The sequence below is a fragment of the Carcharodon carcharias genome, chromosome 6 (genome assembly GCF_017639515.1).
Source record: "Carcharodon carcharias isolate sCarCar2 chromosome 6, sCarCar2.pri, whole genome shotgun sequence".
NCBI classification, from domain to species: Eukaryota; Metazoa; Chordata; class Chondrichthyes; order Lamniformes; family Lamnidae; genus Carcharodon; species Carcharodon carcharias.
The window spans coordinates 188919251-188942396 of NC_054472.1; the positions used below are offsets into that span (position 1 = coordinate 188919251).

Below are 23146 nucleotides of genomic sequence, written 5' to 3' on the forward strand. Positions count from 1 at the left end.
GCTTTCCTCATGTCACCATCGGGTCCATTGCCATTCACTTTACACCCGCGTCCTCTGGCTCTTGCCCCTTCTACCAACGGGATCAAGCTCTCGAACGGGGATGGCTTTTCTGTTTCTCCTGGTACGATCCAGTTACGGACCGTTAACGTTTAAAGAGGAATCTGGACACCTCGGTTTAATCAACAGAACTATGCCACAAATTTTCACAATTTTAAACAAAAATCACAGAATTTATTGTATTTAAAAGGCTTATGCAGAACAAAACACTGTAAGATATCAATATGGTTTAAAACTACATATGTTATACACCATGATTTACTTCTTACTCTCCCCCAAGAATTCTCTTTTAAACACATCAATCTTAAAGTTATTTATTTCTGTACTTTACTCACTCATAAGTATGCCACAATCCTCTGGAGAATTTTCCTCAGTTCTAGCTATCCTTGGAGGTGAAATGTTCATTACTACATCTTGACTGTGAATGCCTCAGTCCCTTGTTATAGTTACTTTTCCACTCCTCCTAATCTGCTGGTTGATTTCTTTGCCACAGGACTCTGTGAGGACCACTGTTGGCTCTTCCACTAGTTTCAAACTAGGCAATCTTCCAGCTTCTGTTACCTCACAAAATTTGAACCAAGATGATACCTCATGCACATTCCACATGGTGGATGATGAAGTTAGTTTCTTCCTCTGTTTACAGTGCAGGTCTATCGCTCTGCCACTTACTTTGGCTATATGCTCTCAGTGAGCTGCAAACTGCACACATCAGGCCTAAGCTGCAACTATTACTTGGATGGCGTCCCTTTATATAACCTCAACCAGTTTCAGTCCGCTCAGCACATTAGTGCAAAAGACTAGGCAGAAGTATTTAAAACCATCTTCAGTCAGAGGTACTGAGTGCATGACCCATCGCTGCCATCTCCTGGGGTCCTCAACATCACAGAAGGCACTCTTAAACCAATTCAATTCACTCCACGTGATAACAACAAATGGCTAAAGGCACTAGATAGTGCAAAGGCTATGGGCCCTGACAACACTCTGGCAATAACACTGAAGACTTGTGCTCCAGAACTAGCCATGCCACTAGCCAAGCTGTTCCAGTACAGCTACAACAGCTAAGTTTCTGGTTAGTGGCAACCCCCAAGATCTTGATGGTGGGTGATTCAGTGATGGTAATGTCATTGATTGTTAAGAGGTGATGGTTAGATTCTCTCTTGCTGGGGATGGTTATTGCCTGACACTTGTGTGGCACGAATGTGACCTGCCACTTGTCAGCCCAAGCCTGGATATTGTCCAGGCCTTGCTGCATTTGGACATGGACTGCTTCAGTATCTGAAGAGTCGCGAATGATGCTGAACATTGTGCAATCATCAGCGAACATCCCCACTTCTGACCTTGGGTTGGAGGGAAGGTCATTGATGAAACAGCTGTATATGGGTAGGCCCAGGACACTACCCTGAGGAACTCCTGCAGCAATGTTCCATGACTGAGATGATTAGCCTCCAACAACCACAACCATTTTTGTTTTTGCCCTACTCTGACCAGTGGAGAGTTTTCCCCCTGATTCCCACTGACTGCAGTTTTCTAGGGCTCCTTGATACTGCACTTGGTCACATGCTGCCTTAATGTCAAGGGCAGTCACTCTCACCTCACCTCAGGAGTTCAGCTCTTTTGTCCATGTTTTGACCAAGGCTGTAATGAGGTCAGGAGCTGAGTGGTCCTGGCAGAACCCAAACTGAGCATCAGTGAGCAGGATATTGCTAAGCAAGTGCCGCTTGACAGAACTGTCGATGATACCTTCCATCACTTTGTGGACGGAAGGCAGTAATTGGCCAGGTTGGATTTGTCCTGCTTTTTGTGTACAGCACGTACCTGGGCAATTTTCCACATAGCCAGGTAGATGCCAGTGTTGTAGCTGTGCTGGAAAAGCTTGGCTAGGGGCGCAACCAGTTCTGGAGCACAAGTCTTCAGTACTATTGCCGGAATATTGTCAGGGCCCATAGCCTTTGCAGTATCCAGTGTCTTCAGCTGTTTCTTGATATCACGTGGAGTGAATCGAATTGGCTGAAGACTGGCATCTGTGATGCTGGGGAACTCTGGAGGAGGCTGAGATGGATCATCCACTCGGCACTTCCGGCTGAAGATTGTTGCAAATGTTTCAGCCTTATCTTTTGCACTGATGTGCTGGGCTCCCCCATCATTGAGGATGGGGATATTTGTGGAGCCTTCTCCCCCAGTGAGTTGTTTAATTGTCCACCATCATTCATGACTGGATGTGGCAGGACTGCAGAGCTTAGGTTTGATTGTTGCTTATGGGATCACTTAGCTCTCTCTATCATTTGCTGCTTATGCTGCTTGTCATGCAAGTAATCCTTTGTTATAGCTTCACCAGGTTGACACCTCATTTTAAGGTATGCCTGGTGCTGCTCCTGACATGCCCTCCTGCACTTTTCATTGAACCAGGGTTAATTCCCTGTCTTGATGGTAATGGTACAGTGGGGGATATGCCGGGCCATGAGGTTACAGATTGTGTTCGAGTACAATTCTGCTGCTGCTGATGGCCCACTGCACCTCATGGATGCCCAGTTTTGAGTTGCTAGATCTGTTCGAAATCTATCCCATTTAGCACGGTGGTAGTGCCACACAGCGCGATGGAGGGTGTCCTCAATGTGAAGACAGGATTTCGTCTCCACAAGGACTGTGCGGTGGGCACTCCTACCAATGTTTTTCTTAACGGATGCATCTATGGCAGGCAGGTTGGTGAGGGTGAGTTGAAGAAGGTTTTCCCCTCTTGTTGGCTCCCTCACCACCTGCCACAGACCCAGCCTAGCAGCTATGTCCTTTAGGACTCAGCCAGCTCGGTCAGTAGTGGTGCTACCGAGCCACTCTCGGTGATGGACATTCCACCCACCCAGAGTACATTCTGCCCCTTTGCCACCCTCAGTGCTTCTTTCAAGCTGTGTTCAATATGGTGAAGCACTGATTCACCAGCTGAGGGGGGAGCTGAGAGGCCGGTGGTAAATAAACTGACAACTCCACCGTTGTTGTATTAAATAGAGTTTCATAGGATGGGCAGAATGGAAAGAGGCCATCACCCCAACCAGTCTGTGCTGACAGTGGACAACACGAGTCTCCTCCCAGTCCATCTGCCTCATCTCAACCTTTCCACACATTTTCCCAGTCCCCTTACTCATGTATTCACCTCATTTCATATTGAAAGCATCTCTCCTAATCACGAGTTCTACATACTTGCCACTCTCCGGGTAACCAAGTTTCTCCTTATTTCTCTGTTGAATTTATTAGTGACTGTCTTATGTTAATGATCCTAGTTGAGGATTCTCCCACGAGCGGAAACATTCCCTGTACATCTCCTCTGCCCAACTAATAATTGACGTGTGCTTGTATTTCTTTACTAATTGGCTCTCTGATTGTACAGAGTAGATCTGACCATATTAAAAGCCATCAGCTACACGTAGCATTTATTAATGTTTGACCATAACCCGAGTAGACAAAGCCTCGGTCAACTCAGCTGTTCTATGATGGAACATTTTTAAATCTTATGGGTGGGCACAAACTTGATCTCCATTAATTGTGTACAGCACTGGTCTCCTTATTTAAGGAAGGATGTAAATTGGAAGCAGTTCAGAGAAGCTTTACTAGACTAATACCAGGAATGGGTGGGTTGTCTTATGAGGAAAGGTTGGACAGGTTAGGCTTGTATCCACTGGAGTTTAGAAGAGTGAGAGGCGACTTGATTGAAACCTTTAAGATCCTGAGGGGTCTTGACAGGGTGGATGTGGAGAGAATGTTTCCTCTTGTGGGAGAATCTAGAATTAGAGGTCACTGTTTAGCAATAAGGGGTCGCCCATTTAAGACAGAGATGAAGAGAAATTTCTCCTCTGAAGGTCGTGAGTCTTTGGAACTCTCTTCCTGAAAAGGCGGTGGAAGCAGAGTCTTTGAATATTTTTAAGGCAGAGATGGTTAGATTCTTGATTAACAAGGGGGTGAAAGGTTATCGGGGTTGGTGGGAATGTAGAGTTGAGGTTGTATTCAGATGAGCCATGATCTTATTGAATGGCGGAGCAGGCTTGAGGAGGCTGAATGGCCTCCTCCTCCTAATTTATATGTAATTGTAAAGGTCACATTTGTTCCCTGTTAACATAGAGTCTACAATGGTTTACATCGAGTCACAATGTGTTTGCAATACAGAAACAGTCCACCCGGTCTGTGCCGGAGCTTATCTTCCACACAAGCTCCCCTCGCACCCCTCTTCACCTCAACACATCAACATATTGTTATGCTCCCAGTTATGAGAATACTGGACAAGATGGAAACTTGTTAGGATCTGGCTTGATAGGCCAAAATTATAGATTACAATGTGTGGAAGAACCAAGGGTAAGGATATAAGCGACAGGACTCCATGATTAAATTGAAATGCCAGAAGAATCTTTACAATACACGCCTGAACGAAGCAAACACCAGCAATAATGACTTAATAGCTACACGGAGCAAATAATGATTCTGTAAACAATACAAACTTCTACCTCAAAAAACTCAATCCCGCAGCCTTGGCCCAGCGTAACCTTTTTACTGGGGCTTTCCCTCCGGGTCTGGCTGCACACAGGTCACAGCTCAGGTCTATGGTACATTGCTACCAATGCCACCTCCTGGATGCCCACAGAGTGGTTCAGCAAGTAGAACTCGAGATTAGGATAGATGCTTTCAATATGAAGTGAGGTGAATAAGCGAGAAGGAAAAGAACTTGGGAAATTTGACGGTCCACATGCGACGATCCACCAGAATCATATAGACACTCTCTTCATTTCTGTTCCACTCTCCTTTCTTCACAGAGTTACTTGGTCCTACCCAATTATCTAGTTAAACACAACAGACTTGGATATCCGCAGCCTCCAGTGAGCTTCTCTACAAAACCCACCAGTTTCCTAAGAGCATCCTTGCTTCTATAAGCCTCACCATAAGACATAGGCGCAGAAATTAGGCCATTCGGCCCATCGAGTCTGCTCCGCCATTCAATCATGGCTGATATGTTTCTCAACCCCCATTCTCCCGCCTTCTCCCCGTAAACTTTGATCCTCTTACCAATCAAGAACCTATCTATCTCGGTCTTAAATACACTCAATGACCTGGCCTCCACAACCTTCTGTGGCAATGAATTCCATAGATTCACCACTCTCTGGCTAAGAAGTTTCTCCTCATCTCTGTTCTAAAAGGTCTTCCCTTTACTCTGAGGCTGTGCCCTCGGGTCCTAGTCTCTCCTACTAATGAAAACATCTTCCCCACGTCCACTCTATCCAGGCCTTTCAGTATTCTGGAAGTTTCAATCAGATCCCCCCTCATCCTTCTAAACTCCATCGAGTATAGACCCAGAGTCTTCAAACGTTCGTCATATGTTAAGCCTTTCATTCCTGGGATCGTTCTCGTGAACCTCCTCTGGACCCTCTCCAGGGCCAGCACATCCTTCCTGAGATACGGGGCCCAAAATTGCTCTCAATATTCTAAAAGTGGTCTGACCAGAGCCTTATAAAGCCTCAGCAGCTCACTTACCTTATTTCGTATACTGTGTGCATTTAGCTGGGTCAAATGTTCAAACATGGTTTGTAACCACACACAGGCATACCGAACCAAACTGGTAGTAAACAGCCCCCAATTCACCTTAAACTGAAACCAAAACTCTACGTTCTTAACCCGTAATATAGCTCTCACAATGGAGACAGTTGTAACAATTTTGCTTTTGGATTAGGCCCGACGAAAGTCTCCTCGACCTGTGGCTCTATTTTGCAATACATCCAATTACAATGAGGAATCTAGAGGGGTAGGAAAGTGGACTTGGGCAGGGGAGTGGGATTGAGGGGAGGGGTTGGAGTGGGCAGAAGAGCAGTTGCTAGGGAGTTGGAGTTAGGGGTAGGAAGGAATGGCTGGTGAATTGAGGATGGGCTGAGGGGTTGCCGGGGTGGGGAGTTGAGGTGCAGACGTGGGGGAGCGGGAGCAGTAGGTCTGGGTGGGTGAGACGAGCGGGGAGTGCAGTCAAATTTCTTTGAGGAAATAGTGGTCCCTGCTCCCCATTGCAGCCTCTATGGGTTCCTCTCTCTCTGCTCACTACACTCGGATTGTCCAGATGGAGATTGTGTGCTGAATTAGAGTTGAACATGGAGATTTCTCATTTCCCAAATCTTTTTGGCACCTAGGTTAAAAGTACAGACGAGAGAGTCATTTCAATCAAGTGCTTTGATGACAGTATCCACATCTTTAAAGTGTATCTCAAGGGTGTTTCTGCTCAAACAAGTGAAGTGAGTACTCAAATGTGAAAGAAAAGTACTTTGACCTCTGATTTATGCAATACAATAATTGAATTGTGATGTTCTGGATCAGTGCAAACCCCTGGTTGACAAGGGCCCTCGACCATGTCTGTTCTGTCTGACAAACCTCTGCTCTACCCTTTCCCCTCACTCCCAGAACCAAGATCGGGTTATCATTGTCCTCATCTTCCAACCCTCCAGCTTCTGTATTCATACTGAGTATGAGGGAGCACTGTACAGTCACAGGGGCAGTGCTGAGGGAGCGCTGTACAGTCACAGGGGCAGTGCTGAGGGAGCGCTGTACAGTCACAGGAGCAGTGCTGAGGGAGCGCTGTACAGTCACGGGGCCAGTGCTGAGGGAGCGCTGTACAGTCACGGGGCCAGTGCTGAGGGAGCGCTGTACAGTCACGGGGCCAGTGCTGAGGGAGCGCTGTACAGTTACAGGGGCAGTGCTGCGGGAGCGCTGTACAGTCACGGGCAGTGCTGAGGGAGCGCTGTACAGTCACAGCAGCAGTGCTGAGGGAGCGCTGTACAGTCACGGGGGCAGTGCTGAGGGAGCGCTGTACAGTCACAGGGGCAGTGCTGAGGGAGCGCTGTACAGTCACAGCGGCAGTGCTGAGGGAGCGCTGTACAGTCACGGGAGCAGTGCTGAGGGAGCGCTGTACAGTCACGGGGCCAGTGCTGAGGGAGTGCTGTACAGTCACGGGAGCAGTGCTGAGGGAGCGCTGTACAGTCACGGGGGCAGTACTGAGGGAGCGCTGTACAGTCACGGGGCCAGTGCTGAGGGAGTGCTGTACAGTCACGGGGGCAGTGCTGAGGGAGCGCTGTACAGTCACGGGGGCAGTGCTGAGGGAGCGCTGTACAGTCACGGGGCCAGTGCTGAGGGAGCGCTGTACAGTCACGGGGCCAGTGCTGAGGGAGCGCTGTACAGTCACGGGGTCAGTGCTGAGGGAGCGCTGTACAGTCACGGGGGCAGTGCTGAGGGAGCGCTGTACAGTCACAGGAGCAGTGCTGAGGGAGCGCTGTACAGTCACGGGGCCAGTGCTGAGGGAGTGCTGTACAGTCACAGGGGCAGTGCTGAGGGAGCGCTGTACAGTCACAGGGGCAGTGCTGAGGGAGCGCTGTACAGTCACGGGGGCAGTGCTGAGGGAGCGCTGTACAGTCACAGGGGCAGTGCTGAGGGAGCGCTGTACAGTCACGGGGGGAGCGCTGTACAGTCACGGGGCCAGTGCTGAGGGAGCGCTGTACAGTCACGGGGGGAGCGCTGTACAGTCACGGGGGGAGCGCTGTACAGTCACGGGGCCAGTGCTGAGGGAGCGCTGTACAGTCACGGGGGGAGCGCTGTACAGTCACGGGGCCAGTGCTGAGGGAGCGCTGTACAGTCACGGGGCCAGTGCTGAGGGAGGGGCAGCGCAGAGGGAAGGCTGCATTATGGAGGGGCCGGGCTGTGGGAGGGGCCGGGCTGTGGGAGGGGCCGGGCTGTGGGAGGGGCCGGGCTGTGGGAGGGGCCGGGCTGTGGGAGGGGCCGGGCTGTGGGAGGGGCCGGGCTGTGGGAGGGGCCGGGCTGTGGGAGGGGCAGCGCAGAGGGAAGGCTGCATTATGGAGGGGCCGGGCGGGGGGAGGGGCCGGGCGGGGGGAGGGGCCGGGCCGGGGGAGGGGCCGGGCGGGTGGGGGGGGCAGGGGCCGGGCGGGGGGAGGGGCCGGGCGGTGGGAGGGGGCCGGGCCGGGGGAGGGGCTGTGGGAGGGGCCGGGCCGGGGGAGGGGCTGTGGGAGGGGCCGGGCGGTGGGAGGGGCCGGGGAGGGGCCGGGCGGTGGGAGGGGCCGGGGGAGGGGCGGTGGGAGGGGCCGGGCGGTGGGAGGGGCCGGGCGGTGGGAGGGGCGGTGGGAGGGGCCGGGCGGTGGGAGGGGCGGTGGGAGGGGCTGGGGGAGGGGCCGGGCGGTGGGAGGGGCCGGGCGGTGGGAGGGGCTGGGGGAGGGGCCGGGGGAGGGGCCGGGCGGTGGGAGGGGCCGGGCGGTGGAGAGGCTGGGGGAGGGGCCGGGCGGTGGGAGGGGCTGGGGGAGGGGCCGGGCGGTGGGAGGGGCGGTGGGAGGGGCCGGGCTGGGGGAGGGGCCGGGCTGGGGGAGGGGCCGGGCGGTGGGAGGGGCCGGGCGGTGGGAGGGGCCGTTCCGTACTGTCACAGAGATATGAATTGCTGCACAAATTGTTGCAGGTACCATGTTTCAGTTGAGTCCATTAAACCAGGGCCCATCTGCTCCTTTGGGTGAACTTTAAGGGTCCCTGTGACAACACTTCAAAGATGAGCAGGGGGAGGCCTCCACAGTTTCCTTGGTCAATATTTCTGTTCCTCAATCACCATTGTTAAAAAGAGAAGGGAAATGCTGAGGGCCATCTGAAATAAAAGCAGAAACACCCAAGCCGATCAGGCAGCAGCTGTGGAGAGAAGCAGAGTTAATGTTCCAGCCCCTCTGTGAAGATCGACATCAGAAATGATGGGGCGGAGTTTGACGATGCCCTGCCAGTGCGTTTGCAGGTTGGAGGGGATGCTTGTAAAATTCCCGAGGGATCTTCCTGCTCACCCCCAACCTGTCCGCAATGTTATGGGGCTGGGTCTGCTTCACAGAATCACACCGTGCAGAAGAGGCCCTTCAGCCCATCGAGTCTGCACCGACCCGGGAGAAACACCTGACCCAATCCCATTTGCCAGCACTTGGCCCATAGCCTTGGCACAACCTTGTCTCAGCTGAGGCCTTAGGCCACTTAACTGCAGCCAGGCCGGAACTGGCCCTTTTGAGGCCGGTGGGAGGAGTTTGGGGACAGAGGGGAGAGCCTGGCAGATCACATGGCCTGGGCCTCAGTCGGGCCTCCATCAGTGAACCACCCCCATCCAGTTTGGGAGCCAGTCCACCCCGTCCCCAAGGTCTCACCCGGCCCTGGATGCTCACTGCCCACCTGGCTTTGCTGTCAGGCCCCCCCCTCACCCCACCCCACTAGCCTCTCAACACCATTGCATGCCTCCCCCTCCCCTCCCCTCCCCTCCCTCCCCTCCCCTCCCCTCCCCTCCCCTCCCCTCCCCTCCCCTCCCCTCCCCTCCCCTCCCTGCCGTGAGACCTCCATACCGCCCTACATCCTGAAGGGGCTTGGAATCTGGGGACAGCCTGTCACCCGAGGGCAATCGCCACCTCTCTGGCTGGCGTCGCTGGGACGACAGAGCTGCCGAGCAACCGGGTTGGCCAGCAGCTCTCCGCGATGGAGACGCCCTCCCACGTGGGGCTGAAATCCCACCTTCAGCCAATATAACCCTCCTTAGACTGTTAGCTGGCTGCAGGGCGGCTGGCGTGAGCGCGTTCCACGCCAACTCTTTGGATGAAGGGCCGGGAAACCGCACCCCCCCACCCCCACCCCCGCCCCCCGCCCCCTTCTACCTATGAAATACTGCCCATTAACTCTGCCTTCTCTCTCTGCAGAACCTGCCCGGCCTGATCAGTGTTTCCAGCCTTTTCCGTTTTTATCATTAAAACCAGATCATCTGGTCGTCGTCACGTTGCTGTTTGTGGGAGCTTGCTGTGCGCTAATTGGCTGTCGCGTTTCTTGTGTAACAATAGTTTGGCACACTTCAGAAATGCTTCACTAAAAATATGCAGGGCAAATTTGTATCATTTTGACGAAAGTCAGATATTTTAGTGAAAAGAATACTTTGTGAATTTAATGTCCGCGTATAACAGGGATATTATGGTCCATTATTTCATTAATTTGGGTTAATTGGTTCATCTTGTGCTACTCCAGCTGTTCTACATCAATTCTTGTGACCTCCATAATTCTGAATTTTTTTATTCTTCTAGAAATGGCTTCAAGCCGTGGGTGAACATTCTGCTTACAGCACTCATTACTGCTCTCCAGATCAGTATAGCGATGATGACGAAGATGAAGATCTAGCATCTGCTGAGTCCCTGCAGGAATCATTTCAGGTCACTCTTTGAATCAATATATGTTGAAATCCAAATGTATTTTTATCACTGCTCTGATGCTGCCTGTCCGGGGGAGCACGGTGACTGAGTTTGCCGAGTCTGTATTTTGAGTTGAGGCTCGTTCACGTTACCACCCTCAAAGCATTAACGATTGACAATAGTTCAACTCATGCTTGTTTTTATTCATTCATGGGATCACTAGCTGGGCCAGCATTTATTGCACAACCCTAGTTGCCCTTGAGAAGGTGGTGCCTTCTTGAACCGCTGCAGTCCATGTGGTGTAGGTACACCCACAGTGCTGTTAGGAAAGGAGATCCAGGATTTTGACCCAGCGACAGTGAAGGAACAGTGATATATTTCCAAGTCAGGATGGTGAGTGGCTTGGAGGGGAACTTCCAGGTGGTGGTGTTCCCATCTATCTGCTGCCCTTTTCCTTCTGGATGGTAGTGGTTGTGGGTTTGGAAGGTGCTGTCTAAGGAGCCTTGGTGAATTCCTGCAGTGCATCTTGTAGACGATACACACTGCTGATGCTGTGCATCGGTGATGGAGGGAATGAATTCTTGTGGATGGGGTGCCAATTAAGTGGGCTGCTTGGTCCCGAATGGTGTCAAGCTTCTTGAGTGTTGTGGGAGCTGCACTTATCCAGGCAAGTGGGGAGTATTCCATCACACTCCTGACTTGTGCCTTGTAGCTGGTGGACAGGCTTTGGGGAGACAGGAGGTGAGTTACTCACCGCAGGATTCTCAGCCTTTGACCTGCTCTTGTAACCACAGTATTTATATGGCTAGTCCAGTTCAGTTTCTGGTCAATGGTAACTCCCAGAGTGTTGATAGTGGGGGATTCAATGATGGTAATGCCATTGAATGTCAAGGAGAAATGGTTAGATTCTCCCTTGTTGGAGATGGTCATTACCCGGCACTTGTGCAGCGTGAATGTTACTTGCCACTTGTCAGCCCAAGCCTGGATATTGTCCAGGTCTTGCTGCATTTGAACATGGACTGTTTCAGTATCTGAGGAGTCGCGAATGGTGCTGAATATTGTGCAGTCATCAGCGAACATCCCCACTTCTGATCTTATGATGGAAGGAAAGTCATTGATGAAGCAGCTGAAGATGGTTGGGCCTAGGACACTACCCTGAGGAACTCCTGCAGTGATGTCCTGGAGCTGAGATGACTGACCTCCAACAACCACAACCATCTTCCTTTGTGCTAGATATGACTCCAACCAGTGGGGAGGTTTCTCCCTGATTCCCATTGACTTCAGATTTTCTCAGGCTCCTTGATGCCACACTCAGTCAAATGCTGCCTTGGTGTCAAGGCCAGTCACTCTCACCTCACTGTTAGAGTGTGATACGTACAGAGTGAAATGTGTGGCTTAAACTGCAAGACCCCCTAGAGAAATTCTATTGTGATTCCTGCTCGGTGCCACATGCAGGATCAATTTAGGAGAAAAAGTTTAACTAAATTGTTCCATAGCTAGAAAGATGATGACATTGAGTTTGCAGCAAAGAGACAGGCCATACAGTATTGATGGTCTACCTGAGCCTATGTCCACCCTTCTGCATCACACTCTCTCACAATAACCTTCTGTTTCTTACTCCCTTGCATTTATCCAGCTTCCCCTTAAATGCATCAATGTTGCTCACCTCAATTACTCCTCCACTCAACAACAACTTACATTTTTATAGCACCTTGAATGTGGTAAACCATCCCAAGTGCTTCACAAAATAGTGTCAAACAAAATTTGGCACCAAGTTATACAAAATGATATCAGGGCATATGGTCAAACGCTTGGTCAGTGGGGTGAATTTTAAGAAGCTGCATAAAGAGAGGGAGAGAGGTTTAGGATGGGGGGGACTTTCCAGAGCCTGGGGCCTGAGCAGCTGAAAGCATGGCCGCCAATGGCGGGGCGATTAAAATCGGGGATGCGCAGGAGGCCAGAATTGGGGGAGCACTGCGACATCAGAGGATTGTGGTTTTGGAAGAGATTACAGAGACAGGGAGGGTGCGAGACCATAGAAGGATCTTGAAAGCAAGGATGAGGATTTTAATTTGAGACCTTTTCTGGAAAAGCAGCCAGTGAGTCAGTGAGAGCAGGGATGATGGGTGAACAGCACTTAGTTATATTGGTATGAATTACAAGACAGGGGTAGCAGAGCTAGAATTTGGTCATCACTGCAAGAGGCATTGGAAGCTGATGGGAGGTAAACACCTTTGTGAAATTTGTTGGTGATTACACCTCAAATTTCTCTAAGTGCTTGATAGAATTAATTACTTTTTGAGTAGTAGTGATTGTTTTGTAAACACTGATGTCTCCTACAGACAAGGTAGCAGAGCAGTGGGGTATGGTAGCATTGTGTTCATGTATCATTCATTCATTCCATTCACCTACCTGTGCTCTGCTTGACCTTGAGCCATTTTCTTAGCAGTTTATTTTTGGTCAGTGGTGGTGGTTTGTCATCGTCTTCCACTCTCAGGAGGACAACGAGGCGGCTCCCAAGTTTACCTCAGCTGGACGGGACTGATGGTGTTAATCTGAACCACACACTTAACCATCCCGCCCCCTGAGCTAACCACCGTCCACACCAGGGGTGATGTCACCGGACTAGCAGTCCAGAGCCCTGAGCTATCCAGGCGAGAGTTCAAATTCTACTTTGGCAGCTGGGGAGCTTAAATCCCACATTTACATAAATTTGTATTGTCAATCATGAAAGTGTTGGATTGATGTTAAAATAAAAGCCCATCAGATTCACTAAATGTCCTTTGGGGAAGGAAACCTGACAGACTTGCCCAGCTTGGCCTGCGCGTGACTCCAGACCCACGGGCAACGTGGCTGACTCTTAACTGCCCCCGGAATGGCCCAGCGAGCCTCACGGTTCAAGGGCAGTTAGGGACGGGTAACAAATGATGGCCCATCCAGTGAATGAGCGTGGAAAACGTAGCTATGGGTCTCTAGTGACGTTGGGTGACCCAAACGTTCCACAGCAAATTAAACAGTTGAGCAGGACACTCTAGTTGTTAGCTACGAGTAAAATCTGTCTCTGATGGAAATGCCACTAGGAGGCCCATTAATCTGCTGCTGCTTCTGAGGCCTTTTGTCCAGTGTTGCTGTGATCTGTTTGCACGTTGTCTCCCTCTCTTGGACAGCGGTGACACTGAATTTGGAAACAACAGCGTTTGCACCTACTCATCAGCTCAGCATATTTCAAATGTTGTCAAACACTTGTGTTTGCCTCTTTTTTTTAACTGGAACAGCCGATTTTAGTGTTTGTCTGCAGGCGATCTTTTTTCATAAGAAATGGGAGCAGGAGTCAGCCCCCCCCACCCCCCCTCTGGTCTGCTGCACCATTCAATAAGATCCCACCGGTTTGAGAAGTCTGGGACGAGGAGACGTTGTCTGAAAATTACAGCCACAAGAACACAGAGATAGGAGCAGATAGACCATTAGGCCCATCAAGCCTGCTCCACCATCCAATACGATCATGGCTGATCTTGGGCTTCAACTCCATTTTCCCGTCTGCTCCCCATATCCCTTAATTCTTTGAGAGGCCAAAAATCTGTCTATCCCAGTCTTAAATATATTCAAGGATGGGGCATCCACAACCCTCTGGAGCAGAGACTTCCAACGATTCGTAACCCTTTGAATGAAATAATTTCTCCTCATCTCAACCCTAAACGCCCAGCCCCTTATCCTGAGACTGTGCCTCCGAGTTCAGGTTCCCCGACCTCAGCGTCTACTCTGTCAAACCCCTTCCAAATCTTGTATCCTTCAACATTGCATCTCATAAACTCTGGAGAATATAGACCTAATTTACTCAGCCTCACATCATAGGACAATTTTCTCATCCCAAGGACCGATCTAGTGACCCTTAGCTGTACCGCCTCCAATGTGTGTATAATCTTCCTTAAGTATGGATACCAAAGCTGCACGTGGTACTCCAGATGTGGTCTCAACAAAACCCTGTACAATTTTAGCAAGACTTCTTTATTCCTGTGCAGGAATACAGGCCAACATGCCATTTGCCTTCCTAATTGCTTGCTGTACCTGCCTGCTAGCTCTCTGCATGTGTTGCACGATCGCATCCAAGTCTCTTTTGAACATCAACAGTTACAAGTTTCACACATTTTAAAAAAAACATTCTACTTTTCTATTCTTATGACCAAAGTGAATTTCTTCACACTTCCCCACATTAAACTTCATCTGCCATCTTGTTGCCCACTCATTTAACCTGTCTACATCTCTTTGCAGCCTCTCTGTGTCCTCCCCACAGCTTTCCCTTCCACCTAGCTTGGTATCATCAGCAAATTTTGATACATTACTCTCTTTCTCCAAGTCATTAGTAAAGATTGTAAATAGCTGAGACCTCAGCACTGATCCTTCTGGCACTCCACTAGTCACTGCCTGCCAACTTGAACATGCCCTATTTATGCCCACTCTGTCTCTTGTCCATTAACTAATCCCTAATCCTCTCTCCGTGCTAATATTTCACCCCCAACTCCACGAGCCCTTACTTGCCTATTAACCTTTTGTGTGGCACTTTAACAAATGCCTTTTGGAAATCCAAGGATACTATATCTGATGGTTCCCCGTTTAGCTACCTAAGTGGTTACATCCTCAAAAAACACTAATAAATTTGTTAAATGGGATTTCCCTTTTATAAAACCATGTTGACTTGTTCTAATCATACTATGCTTTTCTAACTTCATTGTTAAGACGTCATTAACAATAGATTCCAGAATTTTCCCAACAACTGATGTTCACTCTTTTCTCTCTCCCTCCTGCCTTGAAAAATGGTGTAACATTTGCCAATTTACAATTTGATGAAACTGTTTCCGAATCTAAGGAATTTTGGAAAATCGTTGCTGGTGCATCCACTACCTCTGCAGTTATGTTTTAGAACCATAGGGATAGCCACCAGGTCCCGAGGGTTTTAGTTCCTTAAGTTTCTGCAATATATTTTTCTCTGCTATTATTAATTACCTTTATCTCCTCACTCTTTTTAGCCCCCAGGTTACCCTCTATCTCTGGTATAGAACTTGTGTCTTCTACTGTGAAGACGGACACAAGATATCTGTTCAGCATCTCTGCCATTTCCTCATTCCCCATGATAATTTCTCCTGTCTCTGCTTATAAGGGACCAATGTTTGCTTTAACTACTCTCTCCCTTTTGGTATACTTTTTAATTTGTTTTCATTTTACAATGGAACATATTTTCTTTAAATGTTTCCCATTCTTTATTTACTGCCGTACCATTTAGTCAAGTTACCCATTCAACCATTGCCAGTTCATATCAAGATAATTGGCTTTGTTTAAGTTTAAGATTCTTGTTTGTGATTGGAGCATTTCACTTTGAAACTTAACATGGAATTCAGTGGTGTTATGATCATTATTTCCTATTGGATATTTTCCAATGACATTACTAATTAACCCTACCACATTACACAATGTTAGATCGAAGATAACTTTATCTCTAGTCAGCCATGACCATGCATCGCTCCAGGAAACTCTCATGAAAACTTTCTACAAACTCCTCTTCTAGACCACTCTTGCCAATTTGATTGTCTTAGACCTCTCAGCAGTGAAATTAGGAAACACTTCCAGCTGGTAGAATTTTGGAAAACTCTTCCACAAACAATACTTGATGCTAGATCAATTGTTAACTTTAAACTGAGATTGAAAGATTTTTATTCTCCAAAGGTATATTAAGGAATGGGATTAGGGGTAGTGTATTGAGATGGATAGAAAACTGGTTGGCAGACAGGAAACAAAGTGTAGGAATAAATGGGTCTTTTTCCAAATGGTAGGCAGTGACTAGTGGGGTACCGCAGGGATTGGTGCTGGAACCCCAGCTATTCACAATATATATTAATGATTTAGATGAGGGAGCTAAGTGTAATATCTCCAAATTTGCCGATGACGCAAAGCTGGTGGGAGGGTGAGCTGTGAGGAGGATGCAGAGATGTTTCAGTGTGATTTGGACAAGCTGAGTGAGTGGGCAAATGCATGGCAGATGCAATATAATGTGGATAAATGTGAGGTTATCCACTTTGGTAGCAAAAACAGGAAGGCAGATTATTATCTGAATGGCTATAAATTGAGAGAGGGGAATGTGCAACGAGACCTGGGTGTCCTTGTACACCAGTCGCTGAAGGTAAGCATGCAGGTGCAGCAGGCGGTAAAGAAGGCAAATGGTATGTTGGCCTTCATAGCGAGAGGATTAAAGTACAGGAGCAGGGATGTCTTGCTGCAATTGTACAGGGCCTTGGTGAGATCACACCTGGAATATTGTGTGCAGTTTTGGTCTCCTTATCTGAGGAAGGATGTACTTGCTATAGAGGGAGCGCAGTGAAGGTTTACCAAACTGATTCTTGGGAAGGCGGGACTGACACATGAGGAGAGATTGAATCGGTTAGGATTATATTTGCTGGAGTTCAGAAGAATAAGGGGGGATCTCATAGAAACCTATAAAATTCTAACAGGACTAGACAGGGTAGATGTAGGAAGGATGTTCCCGACGGTGGGAGAGTCCAGAACCAGGGGCCACGGTCTGAGGATATGGGGTAGACCATTTAGGACTGAGATGAGGAGAAATTTCTTCACCCAGAGTGTGGTGAGCCTATGGAATTCATTACCACAGAAAGTAGTTGAGAACAAAACATTGTATGTTTTCAAGAAGGAGTTAGATATAACTCTTGGGGCAAAAGGGATCAAAGGAGATGGGGAGAAAGCGGGAGCAGGGTATTGAGTTGGATGATCAGCCATGATCATAATGAATGGCGGAGCAGGCTCGAAGGGCCGAATGGCCTATTCCTGCTCCTAGTTTCTATGTTTCTATGTAATATGTAGGATTAGTAAGTATGCGGATGACACAAAGATTGGCTGGGTGATTAATATTGAGGTTGAATGTCTTGGGCTACAGGAAGATAGAGACGGGATGGTCAAATGGGCAGATAAATGGCAGATGGAATTTAATCCTCAAAAGTGTGAGGTGATACACTTTGGAAGGAGTAATTTGACAAGGAAGTATTCAATGGACGGCATGACGCTAGGAAGTTCTGAGGAACAAAGGGACCTTGGCGTGTGTGTCCATAGATCTCTGAAGGCAGAGGGGCGTGTTAGTGGGGTGGTGAAAAAGGCATATGGGACACTTGCCTTTATCAATCGAGGCATAGATTACAAAAGCAGGGAGGTCATGTTGGAGTTGTATAGAACCTTGGTGAGGCCACAGCTGGAGTACTGTGTGCAGTTCTGGTCGCCACATTATAGGAAGGATGTGATTGCACTGGAGGGGGTGCAGAGGAGATTCACCAGGATGTTGCCTGGGATGAAACATTTAAGTTATGAAGAGAGGTTGGATAGAATTGGGTTGTTTTTGTTGGAGCAGGGAAGACTGAGGGGTGACCTGATCGAGGTGTACAAGATTATGAGGGGCACGGACAGGGTGGATAGGGAGCAGCTGCTCCCCTTAGCTGAAGGGTCATTTGAAAGGGGCATAAGTTCAAGGTGAGGGGCAGGAGTTTACGGGGGATGTGAGGAAAAACCTTTTTACCCAGAGTGTGGTGAGGGTCCGGAATGCGCTGCCTGGGAGGGTGGTGGAGGTGGGTTGCCTCACATCCTTTAAAAAGTACCTGGATGAGCACTTGGCACATCATAACATTCAAGGCTATGGGCCAAGTACTGGTAAATGGGATTAGGTAGGTAGGTCAGGTGTTTCTCACGTGTCGGTGCAGACTCGATGGGCTGAAGGGCCTCTTCTGCACTGTGTGATTCTGTGAATATGGGGTAAAGATCAACCATGATCTTATTGAATGGCAGAGCAAACTCATGGAGCAAAATGGCCTCCTGTTGTTCTTATCATGGCTGATCTACCTCAACCCCACCTTACCGCACTGTCCCCATATCCATTTTCCCCCTGGTATCCAAAAATCTGTTGATTTGAATGTACTCAATTACTGAGCACCCACAGCTCTCTAGGCTAGAGAGATTCACAACCCTCTGAGTGAAGAAGTTTCTCCTCATCTCAGTCTTAAATGGGTGACCTGTTATCCTGTGCCAGTGTCCTTGATTCCCCAGCCATGAGAAACACCTTCTCAGCATCTACCCTGTCAAGCCCCTTAAGAATGTTATATTTCAGTGAGATTACCTCGAATTCTTTGTTATTGAACCGCGTCAAGTCCCATGCACCCATTGCCCTTTTGCTTGGAGACCTACATAAAATCAGCTGCCTGCTCCCTTTTAGGTTGTGCATTCCAGATTACAGCAACGCACCGTGTGTTTGTTTTATATTGCCAACTTCCTGATGCCTGCTCTTGCAATGTCCTTAAATCTGTGTCCCTCTGCTTCTTGACCATTCTGCTACTGGACACAATTTCTCCTTCTTTACTCTTCTTCATTTTGAACACCTATATCAAATCTCCTCTTCAGCCTCTCCGCTCTAAGGAGAACAATCCCAGCTTCTCCAGTCTCTCCGCATAACTGAAATCCCTCATTCCTGGAAGCATTCCGGTAAATCTCATCCGCACCCTCTCCGAAGCCTTGACATCCTCCCTAAAAGTGCAGCAACCAGAACCCTCTAAGATGCTGGTGTTTCTTCCTCGGCAGCATTGGAAACCCTCGTTGCTTCTGTTTGCTCAAAGGCGTAGTCTGTGAAGGTTAACCTCAAATATTTGGACCTCTGTGAACGTCAATCCTTTGATAAGCAATTTTAGAAGTGGTTGCAGGAACAGAGAGACCTGAAGATTCATGTACACAAACGTTTGAAGGTGGCAGCACAAGTTGAGAAAGTTGTTTTCTGAAAAAAGAAGACATGAGATCCTGGGCTTTATCAACAGTGACAAAAACAAGGAAGTTAAACCAACCTGGAGAGTTTAATTTTAATACACAGCAAGTCGTTATGATCTGGAAGGTGCTCTCAAAGGTGGTGGAAGTGGATTCAATGGTAATCTTCAAAAGGAAATTGGGTAATTACTGAGAGAGAGAGAGAGAGAGAATGGAAAAAGCTGCAGGGCTATGGGGAAAGAGCAATGGCAGTGGGATTAATTGGATTGTTCTTTCAAAGAGCCAGCACGGGCTGAATGGCCTCCTTCTGTCACAGAATCTCACAGTGCAAAAGAGGCCCTTCAGCCCATCAAGGACACGTGAGAAACACCTGACCTACTTACCTACCAAATCACATTTACCAGCACTTGGCTCATGGCACATCACAACATTCAAGGCAAAGTGCTCATCCAGGTACTTCTTAAAGGATGTGAGGCAACCCGCCTCCACCACCCTCCCAGGCAGCGCATTCCAGACCGTCACCACTCTCTGGGTAAATAAGGTTTTCCTCACATCCCCCCCTAAACCTCCTGCCCCTCACCTTGAACTTATGCCCCCTCATGACTGACCCTTCAACTAAGGGGAGCAGCTGCTCCCTATCCACCCTGTCCATGCCCCTCATAATCATGTACACCTCGATCAGGTCGCTCCTCAGTCTTCTCTGCTCCAACAAAAACAACCCAAGTCTATCCAACCTCTCTTCATAACTTAAATGTTTCATCCCAGGCAACATCCTGGTGAATCTCCTCTGCACCCCCTCCAGTGCTGTATGAGAATGTACCAGTTCGAAAACCCTGTAAAATATACATTGGAATGAAGGGCTTTGGAAAGTGCCTGCCTCAACTATGATTGGTAGGCAGCTGGTGGGGGATTGAAAGCAGTGTTTGTTCAGGCAAATACAGCTGCCGCTGGGTAGATACTTCAAGAAACAACGTGGGGTTTTGGTGTTTGAGCCAACGACCTACAAGAGACCAGGCAATCCGGTCCCGTCTTGTCATTGCTGCAACAACTCGACTGTTACATGTTTGCAAAACCACTTTGGGACGACTGCAGCTGCCTCAGTTTGTATTTTGCCTGCCTTGTAGACAACTACTGTTCTCCTGCTTCACCCCAGCCGCGTGAATGTAGTCGCACACGAGGCATTCCCCAAGAACATTTGCTAAACTAGCCTGTAAAATCAGTGAGTTTTATGTTGGAAGTTACTGTGGGGAAGCTCCGTGTTCACTGGCAGCTGTGTGTTTAACTGGGGACAGACTGCTTCAAGACTGTCAACAGTTGACCCAATAGTTTTATGAGAGCAACGTTTTTGTGTCCTTCCCAATATATATGTAAAGGATGTTGACTGATGGATTGTAGAATAAAGTGATGAGTTTGCAGGTCGTGCATTTCAGATAATCTCACATCAGTGCTTTTTTTAAAAAAAAAATAATAACTTGCCCTTTCGTTTTTCAATTAACCTAAAATTTGTGCCCTCCGGTTACTAACTCTTCTGCCACATTTTCTCCGTATTTACGCTGTCAAGACCCCTCATTAATCTGAACACCTTTTATCCAATCTTCCCTTGACCTTCTCTGCTCTAAGGAGGGCAATCCACGTTTCTACAGCCTCCCTACACAACTGAGACCCCCTCGTCCCTGGAACCATTCTGGCCAATCTCCTCTGGACACTCCCCAAGACCCTCCACATCCTCCGAACACGATACCCCAGCTGAGGCCAAACCAGTAAATTATAAGAATTTAGCCGGACTTCCTTGCTTTTGCACTCTGTGCCTTTGAAGCTAAACCTAGACCGTTCAGGGACGACACAAAAGGGTAGTCAAAATCTGAATCTCTCTCCTCCAAAATCCCGTTGAGGCTAGGGTTGCCAACTGTGATTAAATGTATTCCTGGAGGTTTCGTCACATGACTTGCCCCCACGCTCCAGCCTTAGTCGGCCAACACATCCATCCTTGTGATGTACTGCCCTCCTACGCCAACTGGAAAGCACATAGACTCAATACCCAATTGGATGACGCTTGACTGTCAGCCAAACAGTTTTTTTTCTCCCCATTTCAACATCTTTATATCTGGTAAAGAGAGTTATCAAAGAAGATGGCACCAAAAAAACAATCTTTTTTTAATGTCCCGATGATTTTGTCTCCAGGGTGGCACACAGCTGTGTCCTGGAGATTGATCTTCAATTCCTGGAGACTCTAGGACAGTCCTGAGGCTGGGGTGGATGGGGGTGGGTGGAGAGGGGATGGTGTCATTTGAAAGCTTCAAAGCTGAGATGATAGATTTTTGTTGGGTAAGAGTATTAAGGGATATGGAAGCAGGGAGGAGGGTAGAAGGAGTTGAGGGACAGATCGGCCATGAACTAATTGAGCAGGTTCGAGGGGCTGAATGGCCTCCTCCTGTGTTCCAATTATAAGTCCTTAGCTGTACATTATGCTTGCTAACAGTGTAATCCCCATGGACTATCTGGTGTGAAGGAATGTCTGTGTATAAGTTGTAGATTCTGTCACACAGTGAGTATGGCAGCAAGAAATTCATTGCCCTGTGAGCTGCTTTGCTATTTTGCCAGCAATAGCAAAATTAATCCTCTGAATTCAGAGCAAGCACTTAATCTGTGTCACCTTGAAATAACGGTGCCCAAGGCCACAAGAACGGCTGAGGCTGCTGCTTGTGTCCTCCTGTCTCTCTCATATTTAGATGCGCTGTTTCGATTTAGAGCACATCTAAGGGTGATTTAATCAGTCACAGAATTTCAACTCAAAAGACTAAGACAACTTTCCATTCTGCACTGTGATGTCTTTTCAGTAAATGTTTTATCGCTCCCAAATCGATGAAAGGTGATCTTACCTTATGTGTTTCCAATTAATATTGTGCCCCAAAAATATGGCTGGGCCCGATTAATGAATTCAGGAGAAACTTCTTTACCCAGAGAGTGGTTAGAATGTGGAACTCGCTACCCCAGGGAGTGGTTGAGGCGACTGGCATAGATACATTGAAGGGGGGGGGAATACATGAGGGAGAAAAGGAATGGAGGGATTTGTTGATGGGGTGGGAGGAGGCTCTTGCGGAGCAGAAACACCAGCACGGAGCTGATGGGCTGAATGACCTGCCTCTGTAATATTTCTGAGTTTTAGAAGAAAAATCATATCAAAATAGCCAGTGGCAAACTTGTAAATTATTCTATTATGTGTAATAGTAAAGGGAGTATTGTGTAATTTTACACAGTTGGATTATTTATTACACCGTGGGTTGCAGTGAGGACATTAAAACATTTTTATTCAAGGTTGAATGTGGATACGTCACTAGATCGAGGTATTTTGTTTGAATGCTGGTGTGGTTGTCTTCCCCGTGAGTAGTGTAAGAAAATAAATTCTAGGGCGATCGTTGGGTGATGTCCTGTTATCAGTTCCACACTGTGAAAGCATCTCTATCTGCTTAGTTTAATTGGGAGGAAGGTTTATAAAAAGCAAACACGTGTATGTATCAAAGGCACTGCTGCTCCCTACCTCACCCTTGCAATGGACTGGATTCTCAACCTTCCTTTGCACAGAAATGTTTAGTATTTCTCATTCCAAGAGACTGTACATTATATTTATTTACTTAATAGGATCTGGACACTTGAATAGTGCAAATCTCTTTCGGAAGGGCCACTAATAACTTTCTTCCCCCTTCCTTTTGTTTTTTCCAATAATTTATATAGATTTTTCTTTTCCCACCTATTTCCATTATTTTTAAATCTTGTATGGCCTGCTAGTCTTTCCACCCCACCCCCACTAGAGCTGTACCTAGTGTGTCCTGTCATCCATTCTTAATTAGCACATTCTCTTAGATAATATCACCACCTTCAACAACTCTTTGTTCTTTTGTCTGTGACATCTTTTGATTATCTGCTCCTATCACTGCTTGCTTGTCCCTACAACCACACCACCCACCACCACCCCCCCCACTTCTTCCCCCCCACCCCTACCTCCACCTTAAACCAGCTTATATTTCACCCCTCTTCTAATATTCACTCAGTTCTGTTGAAGGGTCTTGAGGACTCGAAACGTTAAC

At 48.1% G+C, this 23146-nt stretch overlaps 1 protein-coding gene across 3 annotated transcripts in view; it reads left to right on the plus strand.

Moving 5' to 3' along the window:
- osbpl1a (oxysterol binding protein-like 1A) overlaps window positions 1-23146 on the plus strand; it is a 250691-nt gene that overhangs the window by 68890 nt on the left and 158655 nt on the right. For all 3 annotated transcript variants that reach the window (XM_041190183.1, XM_041190185.1, XM_041190184.1), the window contains exons 12-13: window positions 6207-6308; window positions 10158-10283. In XM_041190183.1, coding sequence (XP_041046117.1) covers window positions 6207-6308; window positions 10158-10283 — 228 coding nt within the window. The remainder of the gene's footprint in view (window positions 1-6206; window positions 6309-10157; window positions 10284-23146) is intronic.